Raw genomic sequence first — 14,330 nt, forward strand, 5'->3', positions numbered from 1 at the left:
ATAATATTATTATGCCATTTTATTTTATCAATTTATATCTCTAATATTAACAAACTAATATGATAAACTATTAAAATAAAAAGGAACAGTTTTAATTACTTGAAGATTCTTATATTCCTTTTCATTAAAACAGTTAATAAAATTCTGCATATAACTATATTATATAGATATACTAGATATAAGCCCGTTGCGTTGCAACGGGATTTTTGATGTTTTAATTTAATAAAGAACATAAAGTAATAATAATTTTATAAATTTTATGATTGATTTGCATATGTTGTGTGAGATTTATTTTATAATTAAAAGTTTTACATAAGTTCAAGTTAAAATTTTATTTTATAATCATGATACATAGATGAATTTTATTTATTTATTTAATAGATAGTTTTTTATTCATGATTTTTTATTAAATAATATTATATTGTTGAAATTATAATTTAGTTTTGTTTAATAAATATTTTTAAGTTTCTTGGTTCTTCAAAGTTGATAATTAATATGATGGCAATTATCTATTTAAAAATGTTACTTGTTCTAGTATATCTCATAATTAAAAGAATATATACTAAGATAATAACCACAATTTTTTTTTAGAAATTAATTATTAATATTATTTAATAGTAATTTTCCATTCTGAAACCCTACCAAAATATAAAAGATTATTTGATAATATTTGTTTTCTATATTTTTGATGAAATTTCATATTTATTGTCAAAGATTTCAAAAGAAAGGACTACAAAGATGATTGTAAAGTATAACGAAACGAAATCAGAATAGAGAAGATTTAAGGTGAAACTTCAAACCATGGTGTGAGGAGCCCTCTGAGCTGTAATATTGTGACATGTCAAATATGTAATGATTAAAAATATATGTACCATGAAAAAAATAAACGAAGTTTGAAACAACTAATTTTTAAAAATTATTTAATGTTAAAAAAACAATTTTAAAATTATTTAATAGAACTTGAAGAAATTTTCCTTTTTCAATTAACAGAAAAAACAGATTTGAAAAATAATTTATTTAATACTAATTTTATTTTTCTAAAATTTCAATGAAATTTTATCATAAAATACTATATTGAGCCTGTTTTTTTCAAAATTAATAGGTAACATGATTGTGACACATGACAATTATATATTTGAAAATGTGATATGAGTTAAACTATCTCATAAATAAGTAAATATATACTAAGATATATTTACTAAGATAAAAATATATATTATATATATATATATATACTAAGATAACAAAATGCTTTCTGTTAATAATTTATCATAAATATTATTTAATAGTAATTTCTGTTTTTAAAATTTTAAACAAAATATAATTGCAAAATAATATTTGATGATATTTTTATTTTAAATATTGTGAATTTTTTCAGAATATTTTATGATTAAAAATATATATACTACGAACCTATAAATTAATTTCTAAAAAATATTTAAAATTATTAAATATTATATTTAAATTTTAAATATTTAGTAGTAATTTTAAGATAAATTCTATTTTAACAAATACTTTAGAAAAATATCTTTAAAATATTTTATTTACTAATAAATTATTTTCTTAATTAAAATATTACTTTCTATTTACTATAGTTTTAATGCACATTTTTATCCTAAATTTTGTTAGAGAAATATCATTTACTAAATTATCTTTTTCTCTATCTTCTTTTATTTCGTAATTTTCATCTCTTTTGAACACATTTTTTCTATTACATGTTATTAACATAAAACTAAAACTATCAAATATTCATGTTGTTGATATAAGATTTTTATAGAGCAGTGAATACATCATAATGTAAGGTTTCCAGTTTCTAAAGTAAATAAAAAATTGTCAAAATACTACATTCATATTATTACTTTTCATGTTTACACTAACAACTATTATATTTTCACTTTTAAAAAGAAAAAAAACATTTATAATCCTAGAATTAACATCGAAAAAAAAATTAAGGTTTACTAATCTAAACTTAGGATTTAGAGTTGAGAGATGGGGTAATGTTAAGGGTTTATGTTTAATATTTTTACATATATAAAATTATATATGAAGTCTTTAAGATAATAATAATTATTTTAAGAAACAACATTTGCATTAATAAACAAATATTTTTATAGAGTGATAAGTATTACTGTACAAATGCCTAATCATTACTGTGGCAATAATTTAATAGGCAGCATGACAATAATGACAAAAGAAATCAACATGAGTTTGTAAGAAGAAAAGAATATGCGAAGATAAGATATAGAACCGTACTTTGTATTTTTCTTGAATTAATAATTATACTTGGTGATCAAATATGAGGGATTTTAGTTCTATATATAAGATGTGAATAATTGTAATTCTTTTTGGTTTATGATCTTTTTAATTAGAATTTGAAATAAAAATTAACATTATATAGTCTTTCACATTTTTTGGTCTAAGATTTTTTAAAAAGGATAACTACTATCAAATATTTCTTGACAGTTTTTTTATTTCTTTAAAATTATCATTTTTTCATGATTTGAATAAAGGAAAATTAACATTAAGCAATATTTTTGGTTTCAGATTTTTAAAAAGGATAACTACGATTAAATATTTTTTACATTTATTTTTTCTTTATGATTTTAGAAAAGGAAAATTAGTGTTAAATATTGTACAAACTGATTTTAGTTTAAAACATATATCACAATCTTAAACTTTTAATTGTCATGTGTCGCGATCATGTTAATTAATAACTTTGGAAAACAAAGTTTCATTGGTCTAAGATTTTTTCAAGTAATATAATTACTATCAAATATTTATTGACCGTGTGTTTTAAACAAAAATCAGTTTGTACAATATTATCTTTTGTTTAGAATTTTAAAAATGGAAAACTACTATTAATAATATTTATAATAAGGTTTTTAATTATGAGATAGATTAACACATGTCACAATCTTAAAGAAAGAAAAATTCTGAAAAATAATATTAAATAAGTTTTAACTATTAAAATATATTTACAATTAGATTATTCAAAATTTGTTTTTATTATATAAGTACATCTATTTTTAATCATTATATATGAAAGACATGTAAAAATATTAGAAGGAAAATTACTATTAAATAATCTTTTACAATTATCTTTTGTTTAGAATTTTAAAAATGGAAAATTACTATTGATAATATTTATAATAAGGTTTTTAATTATGAGATAGATTAACACATGTCACAATCTTAAATCTTTTGTTTAGAATTTAAAAAATGGAAAGTTACTATTAATAATATTTATAATAAGATTTTTAATTATGAGATATTTAAATACATGTCGCAATCTTAAAAAATTTAATGACACATGTCGCGATCGTATTAATTAGTAACTTTAAAGAACCAAGCTTTATATAATAAGATATATATATATATATATATATATATATCACTAAAACAATTAACATTTTTAAAACAGTTAATAAAATGCTGCATATAACTACAAATATATAAAATCATATTAAACATTAAAAAATATTGGTAAGAATAAAAAATATATACCAATACTATATATGAAATTTTTTTTAACAGTATAAAATTTTAAAGTCAACACCGGTGCAGACGCACAGTCAGTATCTAGTTTATTCCTTTAAATGTATAAATGTAATAAAAAATCATGCAATAAAAATTAGTAATACCAATGGTATTGTATGCAATAAATCCAGTATATAAAGGATAGCTATATATGAAAACTGAGAAAGCATGTGAGAATGACAAGTATGCATAATGGCAACATTATAATATATTTACTCTTTTAAGATTATTCTTTTTTCGCTTTTTGATTAATAATAAGGGGATAGTTCGTTTGGACCCAATCACATTATGGGCTGAAATTATGGTGAGTTTTTTATTTTAGCGTCGTTTTTCTTATTAAGCCACATGGGCAGAAAGTCCCAGAGTATTACAACACTATAAATTGTAATCACCACACTATAAAATTATATAAAGGAAATTTGCTAAAATAAACAAAATCATCTAGTATTGTTTAAATGCAGAGAGAATATGATAACCTCTCTTGTTTACATTACAAGTACGGAAACATGTTTTGTTGCTTTACTCGTGCTGTTGAGACATGTTTTTTTGTTATATTGTTGTTTAGAAACCGTGAGACCATTGTGTCAATATAAATTGTGCCAATATAAGAACCATAAAACCACTCGTATGAGTTCATCACGTGCACGACAATTCTGCAAATATGCTAATAGCTTTCTTTTGAGTACTTTGCGTACTAAATTTTACAAAGATGTTATAACTGTTTCGTTTAAACATAGATGTGCATCTTGTTATGGTAGATAGACAATAGACAAAGAACTACGAAAAGAATGAAAAGATCCATGATTTTGGCAACAAAGTTAAAAAGGAAGGGGATTTTTTTTGGTCAAGAAAAAAGAAAGGGAATATCTTCTTACTGTTTTACCTAGATTTTCGGATATCAGTTACATATATAGTAGAAATCACATTCTACAATAGTTAGAAAATAATTGAAAAAAGTAGAAAAAGTATAGTACAGAATTAGATGAAAAACCTTCGAGAAGAATATATATGTTCTGTAAGAAAAATATGTTTGATATTTAAATATTATCATCTTCTCAAAATGTAGAACACTGACGGAATGGAAGATTGGTTATCCTGCCTTTGTATACGGCTATGCATTTGGTATATTACATATTTTATGTCCGTCAGATGATTGTCTTCGGTGGCCAATTCTAAGTCGATGTAGATGGTAGATCGTATTTACTAACATTTTAGTCCATTTTTGAAATTAGTATTTCACAAATATTTCCAAAACAAAAATATTTTTCATAAATGCGTATAATTGTTAATATCATGTTTTATACTTTTTGTTATTTATTTGCATTGTAAATATATTTATATGAATTTTTAAATACAAAATGGGCACTTGGTATCTAGAAATGACAAAAGTTGATTTTGTTCTAAGGGGACAATATAATTTTGTTCCTTTTTGGCAAATTTCTCATTATATATATATGTATTATATTTCAGTAGTTAACCACCACCATACACACATAATTACATATATAGAATTATAGGTAAGAAACATAAAATAAGGTAAAAGAAGAGGATAATGTTTTTAATCAAAATCCTCCATCACAGCGTCGTCTTTAATATTAGAATTCATAACTTTAATGTAACTTGATATTTATAATTATACCGAAAGACACATAGGTCATATAACAATTAATATTCTTAGACTTTGAACCTGTTCACTTGTCCAACGTGTCCATTGGTCGACCAAGGGTCGGGTGAAACCGGGGTGATCAGCTTTCAAGTGATTCTTAAGCTGAGAATATGTCCCTGAGAAGTTGCAATTCTCAAAAGCGCAAGACCTCGATTTAGCATTTAGAGCTCTCCTTCCACCCGAGTGCAACTTCATCGCCTCATAAACCTCTCCTCTGCAGTAAGGACAGTTCATGACCTTCGTTACGCGGTTCATGTTATTCTTGCAGTACTGCTTGAAACAGTTGGAGTGACGAACACTTGTGTCACACATGTAAGCACGGCATCCATTAGTGGATGAAAAGCACCGCAAGAGGATGGCATTGTGTGGCGCTTCCTGACAGATTACACACTGGACATCCTCCCATTGGCTTGGGCCTTGTGCCTCAATAGGTTCTTTCTGAGTCCTTGTAGAGCGAAGCGGGTATGGTGACACTCTTGTCCTGTTGCTTGGCACCGGTATCTCCTTCGGCATTTCTCCTGGTGAAATGATGTCAACATTTACCAGAAATATTTCCATGTCAACAGAAACAACACTCAATCATGAAAATCAAATTCAAAATATTTTCTTAGTCTAAATCTCAAGGCTCAAATCAGTTTTCCACACAACACTAAAGATTGTTTTATATTAGAGAGGTAACAGACACTACTATTACAAAAGAAAGAAAAAGTGCATAGAGATCCATAAAACAAATATCATAAGCAAGAGAACAAACTGCATGACACATGGACGACAGATGATCAAAAATCCAAAATGGTTGGTGAATTAAATTAAAGTATACACCACATATCAAAAACAATTAGATAATTTTGATGATAATCTCTCATTAAAGATTTTACTCGGATCTCTCATCATGGTTCAAAACGAGAGTTCTAGCCAATATGGATTACAGTCTAATGAAAGAAACTGAAAAAAACAGACACGAGTGGGAAAGGTAGATTACCTTCTCGTTTTTCAGTTTGGTTTGAAGAGGTGAAGATGGGATTATGCCTCTTTGTGTCAAGTCTTGTGGCCTTTATAAGCTATTTTTATGTCTATTTTACCATTGTACCACTCTCTTTGTAGAATGAAAGGGAAATTATATTTTCTTTTTACATTTATAGATTTTCCCTTCAATGACATAAAAAAGTCAAATAAATCACATTTCCATTGTTTGTAAGGAACTTAAAAGGTATGTATTTCCAGAAATCTTATATCATGCAGACTGACAAAAGAAAATGAACTATTAAAATCTCATTTTTGTAACAAAAAAATGAGATTTAAATACTGTAGACGTCTATAATAGTTTCTTTTAACATCTGATTAATTATACTGTAAACATGAATTCTCATAAGATGGTAGAATTGTCGGCTATAAAATCTTCTATGTGATATTCTTATCTTGTAATAGTTATTTATGTTTTAATTGAAAGTTTTTAGTCAAAAAAAATACACGAATAATACAAACTATGATAAGGCCTGCACATTGCACATGATGTAACATTGAGAAAAATATTTACTTTTATTTGGATGAAAAACATAATTTACAGAATATCAGTTTGTTTAAACATAATCACTTTAATTTTTAATATAAGTTCAGACTTTTGTATAAATTTATTTTAATTGAATGACCAATCAATAGAAGAAAAGGGAATCATAGTTAAATTTTGTATATATAAGTACAGGCTATAACTTCATTTATACTTATATGTACATAAATTTTAAGTTTTCCTTAGTTTTGAACATATACCCTCATCGTTAAATATGAATCAATGAATGAAGAGACGAAAATATAAATGAATTTACACTCATTAATTTCTATAGTTGATGATAATACGGTGTATAAAAGGTAAATATCTTTTGATATGGTTCACATAATATACACTTTGATTTGCTTCTATAGTTGAGGATATTAGATAAATGTGTTGCAATGAATAAAAAATTGCGAGAAATAGTTTTGGAAAAATAACTTGAAATAAAATAAGTTTCTTCGAATTTAAATAGAATGTATAAAAACATATATTTCTCATTTAATACCCTTCTAGAGGTAATTTTAAGAACTTGATAATAATATTTTTTTCTATGACAGGAAATAAAACAACATGTTACCGCTAGAATTTTACCAAAAAACGTTACCAACCTGGAAAATGGAATGAAAACAAAGCCGCCAAAAAGTAATATTCATGAATTAATATATCATATGTTGTTAACACTATGTTGGGTTTATGTAATATAATCTGTTGCATAATAATACATTATATATTGTAGATTTATTTGATTAAAACATGTAATTCATACAATAAGTTTTCAATAGGTTTAATAATCTAAAATATATTCTTTATAAACCCATTTTAAACTATTACAATCTGGGCTTCAATCATGTTGCATGTTAAGATAAACAAAAATAAGAAGTAAAGAGCTCACATTATAAATGAATCATTATATTAAGTTTTTTTTTTCACTGTTCCAAACAAAAAGAGCAAACACAGTTTCGAGATATTTCGATATTTCCGAACAAACAAACTCGAAAGGGGATTATGGTTAAAGGAATCGTATAACTGACTAAATCAAAATCTTCATTTGTCAATTAACCGATGCCAGGCAAATAATCTTCTTCCTTTATTTGTTTTCTTTGGTTTATGATTTTTACAGAGGAAGGACACATTATATTCCTCTTCTATTTCGAATTTCTTCAATCGTTTATTTATAAGCTTTTGCTCTTGCTCTATTTTTTTGGTTAGATTATCATTGTAAGAGTTCAAGAAGGAATTGAGTACATTTAACAAAAAAAAGAGGAGAAATAATCGAAGGAAGTCAAGGATTGAAGTACAAAGCAATAATGCAGGTTAGACATTCGATATGCTTGCAATCCAGACTCAGAAATATTACTTTTGTATTCAAAGTTTTCTTCAACCTGTAACTATGGTTTTGTGGATTTTTTTAAGTATTGGCTAGATATGAAGTTTCTATAGATAATTCCACAAAAATGTATGAAGAGAGAGGAGTTATTATAAGTTGACTATGGTGGTCTGTGAGTCTGTGAGATGAGATCTCTGTAATTCACGGTTGTAGATCCCAACTGGCAGAATCTGGTCACCAACCTCTTCAAGCACTTGTTTCATAGGTAATAATGCAACTTACACACAAATCATATGTACTTGAATCATCATCCAAATATAGTTAGTTAATCGCTCTAGTAAAAATAACTATTGGCAGGTACAATAATAAGAATACATTTAAGATAAATATCACATTTTTCTTTATAAAATATAATACTAGAAAGACAAATAAATGAGTGAAAAAAAATTCTAATAATATTCAAGAATAAGCTAAGGGTAAACAAAGTCGTTTGCAAGATAATATTAAACTATTTTGTTTCTTAATTAAAGAGTAAACATTTGCAAGATAATATTAAAGGCAATTATTTTGGATATAAATTGCATCTTAAATATAAAATTTTCATATTTGCCTTTCTTTTCTACCTCAAAGTAATTATATTGGATATATAAGCATAGAGTATTAGTTAATAGTATTAAATTCTTTATTTTAAAAAAGAAATTATCATTTATACGCAACTTTTGATATGCCCAGCGAATATAGTCTCGAATTTTTTATATATTATTTGAAAAGCATTTTTTAAGTTGTAACACTTGTATCAATGATGATGTGTCAACACCACAACCTTTCTCACCTTACATATTTGATGATTTTTTGGTTACTAGAAAAATTACAAAATATGTAATTCATTAATCTTGGTCCGACGTGCATTAAATAATCTTTGTATTACAAAAGCTTCTACTTATACTTAAAATAACAAACTCTCTCAATATGATTCTCCCCCATGTCGCAAACGATTCACGATAGTTACAAGAAATATATTATCAACATTTACACAGATCAAACTCATTTTTGATTCAGATAGTAAAGTTTTTTTTTGCTAAAAGACTCAGATAGTCAAGTTTAACCCAATATTTTATTGTCTGGATGAAATGAAGAAAATCACTTATGGTCGAGTGTTGTCTCACGAGAATGAGATTGAATAGACACCTACAAAAAGAAAACAATTAGATCAAATGAAGATGATATATTGCCTAGCTATGATCAAATACCAAAAAAATTTGATCTACGAATCACGATGATACAAAACAAAATATATTACCTATGGAACCTTTTCTATTAGAATTGCTTTTGAAAGTTACATGATTTCAAAAGCATTACAAAAGTTGAATTAGAAAAAAAAGTAAATCAAATTTACAAAAACTCGATTTAAATTGGTAAAGCTTGAACCAAAATTTTATTGACAAAATCAAATTCCAATTGACCTTCATCATAAGACGTTACAATGATTAAATTTCTTTTTTTGACATGCTATACAAGTTTGTTTCCTTATAAATGAACTAGATTCTTTGTCTATGCTACGCGCGGATAGTATATTTTAACCATGTTTAAATCATAAATTTTCATGTTATAATTTTATAATAAATAATAAATATTTATGATATTGATATGATTTATCAGAGTTTAACCACTTTTAAGATATAATTTGTTTCTTCTTTTTATTTAATTGTAAGAAAATCTCTTAAATGTTCTTTTTTTTAGGTTTTCTTTAAGTAGTCTCAAAATTTTAAATTGACCAAAATAAGTTTCAATAAAAGATAATATGACAACTATAATGTCAAGTATAATTTAAATTAATTATTTAAAATATATAAAACGATAATATTAAAAATGGAAAATAATAAAAGCAAAAGAAATCACAAAAAATTGTCAAATTTTTATTTATTTTTCAAAATTTTGAAAGCCAAAAATTCAACAAAAAAATAATTAGGAAATATTTCTGGAATACCTTCCTCAACATGAATTTGTAAAAAAAAATGTGGATTCATAAATGTCTTCACAAATGTGTAAATACACTTCTTGAATGTATTTATATGTATATTTATTTTTTCTTAAATGTGTATATTATTTGAAAACTTGCGAAGATGATTTTAAATTTACATATCAAATTCAGGATAGTCTTTTGAAAACTTTAGGAATATGTTATACATATTCAAGAGCATCTTACTTAATATACGTACTAGGTGATTTTCCCGTGCTCATGCACGGATATAAATATTTACAAAACAAATATATTATTAGAAATAGTTAATATGTATTTTAATTTTTAATTATTATGTAATTTGTATGTATGATTATTTATAAATAATAATATGTTACTTTAATTAGGCATGTGATTTTGGATATATAATATTTAATCAGGTTGATAATTATTTAGGTATATTATATTGAATATAATTTTCTAAAATCAACAATAACCTTTTTATTTTTATCAGAATAAAATTTTGATTAATTTAATTAGTTGCATCTAGTTGATTAATTTTTAGATTTCGAAATATATTTTAATAAGTTTATGTAAATTCATATAAGAAAACAGCTTAATATACAAGACAATATTTTTATTAGTTTTAAAATATATATAATATGTCTCATATTTCTGCTTATGTAATAAATTGTATTTTCTTGTGTTGTATACGATTCTTTAACTCTATTTGTACTTCAGTATATCAATAAAACTTGTTCAAACAATACATATGTATATAAAATTATTTAAGAATATTTTTAAAGTAAATATATAATTTTGATATCAACATTTTTTTTGGGAACTTTTATTTTAAATTATAATATGTATATTATATATTTTTGTTTATAAAATTTATCATTGTTCATTCAATTAATATTTCATTTCATGGTACATATATGTTAGTTAGAAATAATATAGAAACGAAACAAAAATTAAAAACAATTAAAAAAATTTGATAGTAAGAGTTAGATATAATATTTTAATTTATTAAGTTTATCTATGTAATTAATCATCATAAAAATTAAAATAAGGGATACACGTAGAAAAATGACTTCTATAATATACACTTCAAATTATTGTTCCAAACTAATTTATATTAAATATATGTTAGTTTCTTATAGATAGTTTTATCTATGTGATTTAAAAAATATATAAAGAAAGTCTAAATCAAATTTAAAATTAAAAAAAAAATATTTTGAAAATATAAATAAAAAATCTCTGTACTATTAATTCTAAAATATTTTTAGCTCATTAAAAATAGGGCAATTCTCTCAAAAGCACTTTTAAAGTTTTCACAAAATAGCAATCAAAAAATAAAATAACCAAAATAGCATATTTTTGTTTTGAAAAATTTAATATTTACTTTTTGTTTTTAAATATTTCAACACATTCCTAAAACTCAACCCCTTAACTTTAAACCCTAAGTCTTAGATTAATTAACCCAAGAGTTATAAATACATATTTACCCTTCAATAAAACTTCATTTGGTCATTTTACTTTTTGTGATGCTATTTTGTGATAAAACTTGGTTTGGTGCTATCTTGATCTTTTAATCATATGAGAAAATAGGTTGATAAAGAAAATAATTATATAACTTAATATACATATTATGTTATTTAAGATTATATTTTAAAAGAAAGAAATTATTTTTAATCCAATATTATTTTTTTGGGAAATTTTCCATTTTATGAATACATAATATTAATTTTCGTTTCTAAAATAATAAATGTTTCTTTGATAAATATTTTCTTTTATTATATGTTTTTGGAAATAATATTAAAAAAATAGAAAAGTTGATAATGGAAATTGGATTTAATATTTTTAATTCATTAATGGTATCTATGTAATTATCCATAGTGAGAGTTAACGTGAACGCTACACACAGAAAAACTAATTTCTCAAATAACATTATAGAGATTTTATAACAAAAATTTATTAGTACTGTAGATTTTATTTTTTAACCATTATTTAAAAATAAATTTGATTTAATTAAATATAAAATTAAGAGATAAAAACAATTTTTTAAAATCATATTTAAAATACATGTATATATTTAAAATTATAATATTAGATAAATTTTAATCTATTTATTTGGTTAAATATATTAAATCAACTTATATATAATTAATAAAATTGATATAAAATTAATAATTATAAAAATTAAAACTAAACAATATTTATAAAATTTGTAGAAATATAAGAAACTAATAGTTTTATATTTAAGTTTTTATAATTTTTTAAAAATTGTAGAAAAATTATGAAATTTTAGATAATAAAAAATTTATAGTTATAAAATATAATTAAATAAGATTTCGAAATTAGTAATTTTCATGTTTTATATATTTATTTTAATGAGGATCTATGCGTTATTACCATACTCTAAAAGTTTACCAAAAATATAAATCAACATAAATGTAATGTATGAGTTATTATTATATTCTAAAAAATTTACCAAAATGTAAATTAATATTAAATGTAGTTGTCCATGTCATATTTTACCATATGCCATGTCATCAAATTTAGTAGCCATGTCACAATTTTTTGGTGAAATTGAATCTGAAGAAGACATGTGGCAAAATCACTTCTCAAATATAGACTAGGGGATATTTCGAATTCATTAAGGTATTCATAAATAATTTTTCATGAATATCTCTTTTAATACACAATAAAGAATGTATTTTTAAATATATATTTATGATGTTTTCTTAAATTTTATAACATATATATCAATATCTTCATAAATTTTAGGAATATGTTATACTTATTTAAAAATCTCATTCTAAATTAAAAACATAAAAATATCATACACATTGGGGAAAAGAATTCGTAAAGATTGATAATTGTTTTTTTTTGTTTTTTTGTGCGTTTCCATTAGGTATAGCCTATAAATAATATATTTTCGTTTGATATTAGTTCTTTTTTACATCAATTTTGTGAATTTCGTTGAAAATTGTGAGTCCCTTAATAAACTTTCTAGTCTCTTTCCAAATATCCATTACATAGAACTTGCCCTCAAGAATTTTATATCGGCTGATGCAACCTGTACCATCCAAAATTAAATTATATCACCAAATCAAAATGTTGATCATATGAATTGCAAAAATACTAATGTCTGAGACAGAATTAACTATATATACATCATGAGTGCTAACTTAGCATGGGATGTTTGTGAATCCCCAAGCCTCTCCATTACTCGTGTGATACTTTCTTCTGTTGATAAAATACTTGGTCATATGTTAACACAAAATATCCCTAAAATGTGCATTTCAGATGCTTGTTGTGGACAGACAATGGCAATGTGAGGTAAAGTAAATTTGAGAATAATAATAATGTATTACATGAGTAGCTTTTTTACGTGGTCTCTTATCTTTGCTGAGTTTAGATGTTGCTAATACTCCTGATGCAGTAAGCGTTTTCAACAAAGATGGGTCAGTGTGAAGCTGAAAGCCTGATCCAGACCCAACAACATAATCCGTAAAGACGCAAGCCAACTTTATTGTAACGAAAAATTCTGAGACTTCTTTCAATCTACTGAGACGTACTTGCAGTGAACAAATAACTGTTCTTTTAGCAGAGGTTTCAGCAATGGCAGTTGCGGGTCATCTTCTTCCTTTGGTTAACCAGTCTATACCGAATTTGCTGTTTTGGATATATGAAACAACATTCAAACTTGCTGTTAGCCACAAAATACTTCCTTAGATGTCTTACTGAAATGGAAAATAATAGTCTCAACTCAAGTCTCTTAGATTATTACCTACTAAAATTGAGGATGATAGTGTCTTCCTCAAATCTCCTTAGATTCGATACCAAAAGCACAACATGAAAGCAAGTGTGCGTCATCTGCATCGTGAAGGTCGTTCTTGTTCATGAACAGCTCCAATGACATCAAATTCCCTCTCTAGCTCAAGCATCTCCTCGAATTATATCTTCTTCTACCTCTCCCCCCTCCCTCTTCTCCATAAACGTTTTCATCTCTTTCTCTTGAAACTCTATGAAGCTAGAGAACTCCTAAGCCCTGAAGAATTTACTTCCTTTGCGTTTCTTTTCTCGTGTATGGCTTTGTAAAACCTGTCATGTGATCCATCATCAAACCACTAACGGTTTTTTGTCAAAATTAAGAAAGTTTATCAGTAGACAGTTTAATACATATTGTGTATTTTTCCAGACAAAAAACGCACCTCTTATTTGGCGTGCTTGTTCTGTTTTGACAGCTTCTTTCTAAACAGCGTGTATAGCTACCGATCATCAT

The 14,330-nt window shown here is 24.7% G+C and overlaps 1 protein-coding gene and 1 long non-coding RNA gene across 2 annotated transcripts; one reads left to right on the top strand and one right to left on the bottom strand.

Moving 5' to 3' along the window:
- Nucleotides 1–5,191: 5,191 nt before the first annotated feature.
- Nucleotides 5,192–5,716, bottom strand: LOC130495614 (uncharacterized). The gene has a single exon (XM_056987030.1). It carries the CDS (start codon nt 5,714–5,716, stop codon nt 5,192–5,194), a length of 525 nt encoding a protein of 174 aa, XP_056843010.1.
- A 2,527-nt stretch (nt 5,717–8,243) lies between these two features.
- LOC130496516 (uncharacterized) lies at nt 8,244–13,699 on the top strand. Its single transcript, XR_008935670.1, has 3 exons — nt 8,244–8,344; nt 13,352–13,384; nt 13,488–13,699. It is a non-coding gene; the product is annotated as an uncharacterized LOC130496516 (long non-coding RNA).
- Nucleotides 13,700–14,330: the final 631 nt, after the last annotated feature.

Source organism: Raphanus sativus, chromosome 6 (assembly GCF_000801105.2).
Source record: "Raphanus sativus cultivar WK10039 chromosome 6, ASM80110v3, whole genome shotgun sequence".
NCBI classification, from domain to species: Eukaryota; Viridiplantae; Streptophyta; class Magnoliopsida; order Brassicales; family Brassicaceae; genus Raphanus; species Raphanus sativus.

What these genes read in the sequence shown, in the direction of transcription:
- LOC130495614 (XM_056987030.1), bottom strand. Translation starts at nt 5,716, where the DNA reads ATGCCGAAGGAGATACCGGTGCCAAGCAACAGGACAAGAGTGTCACCA.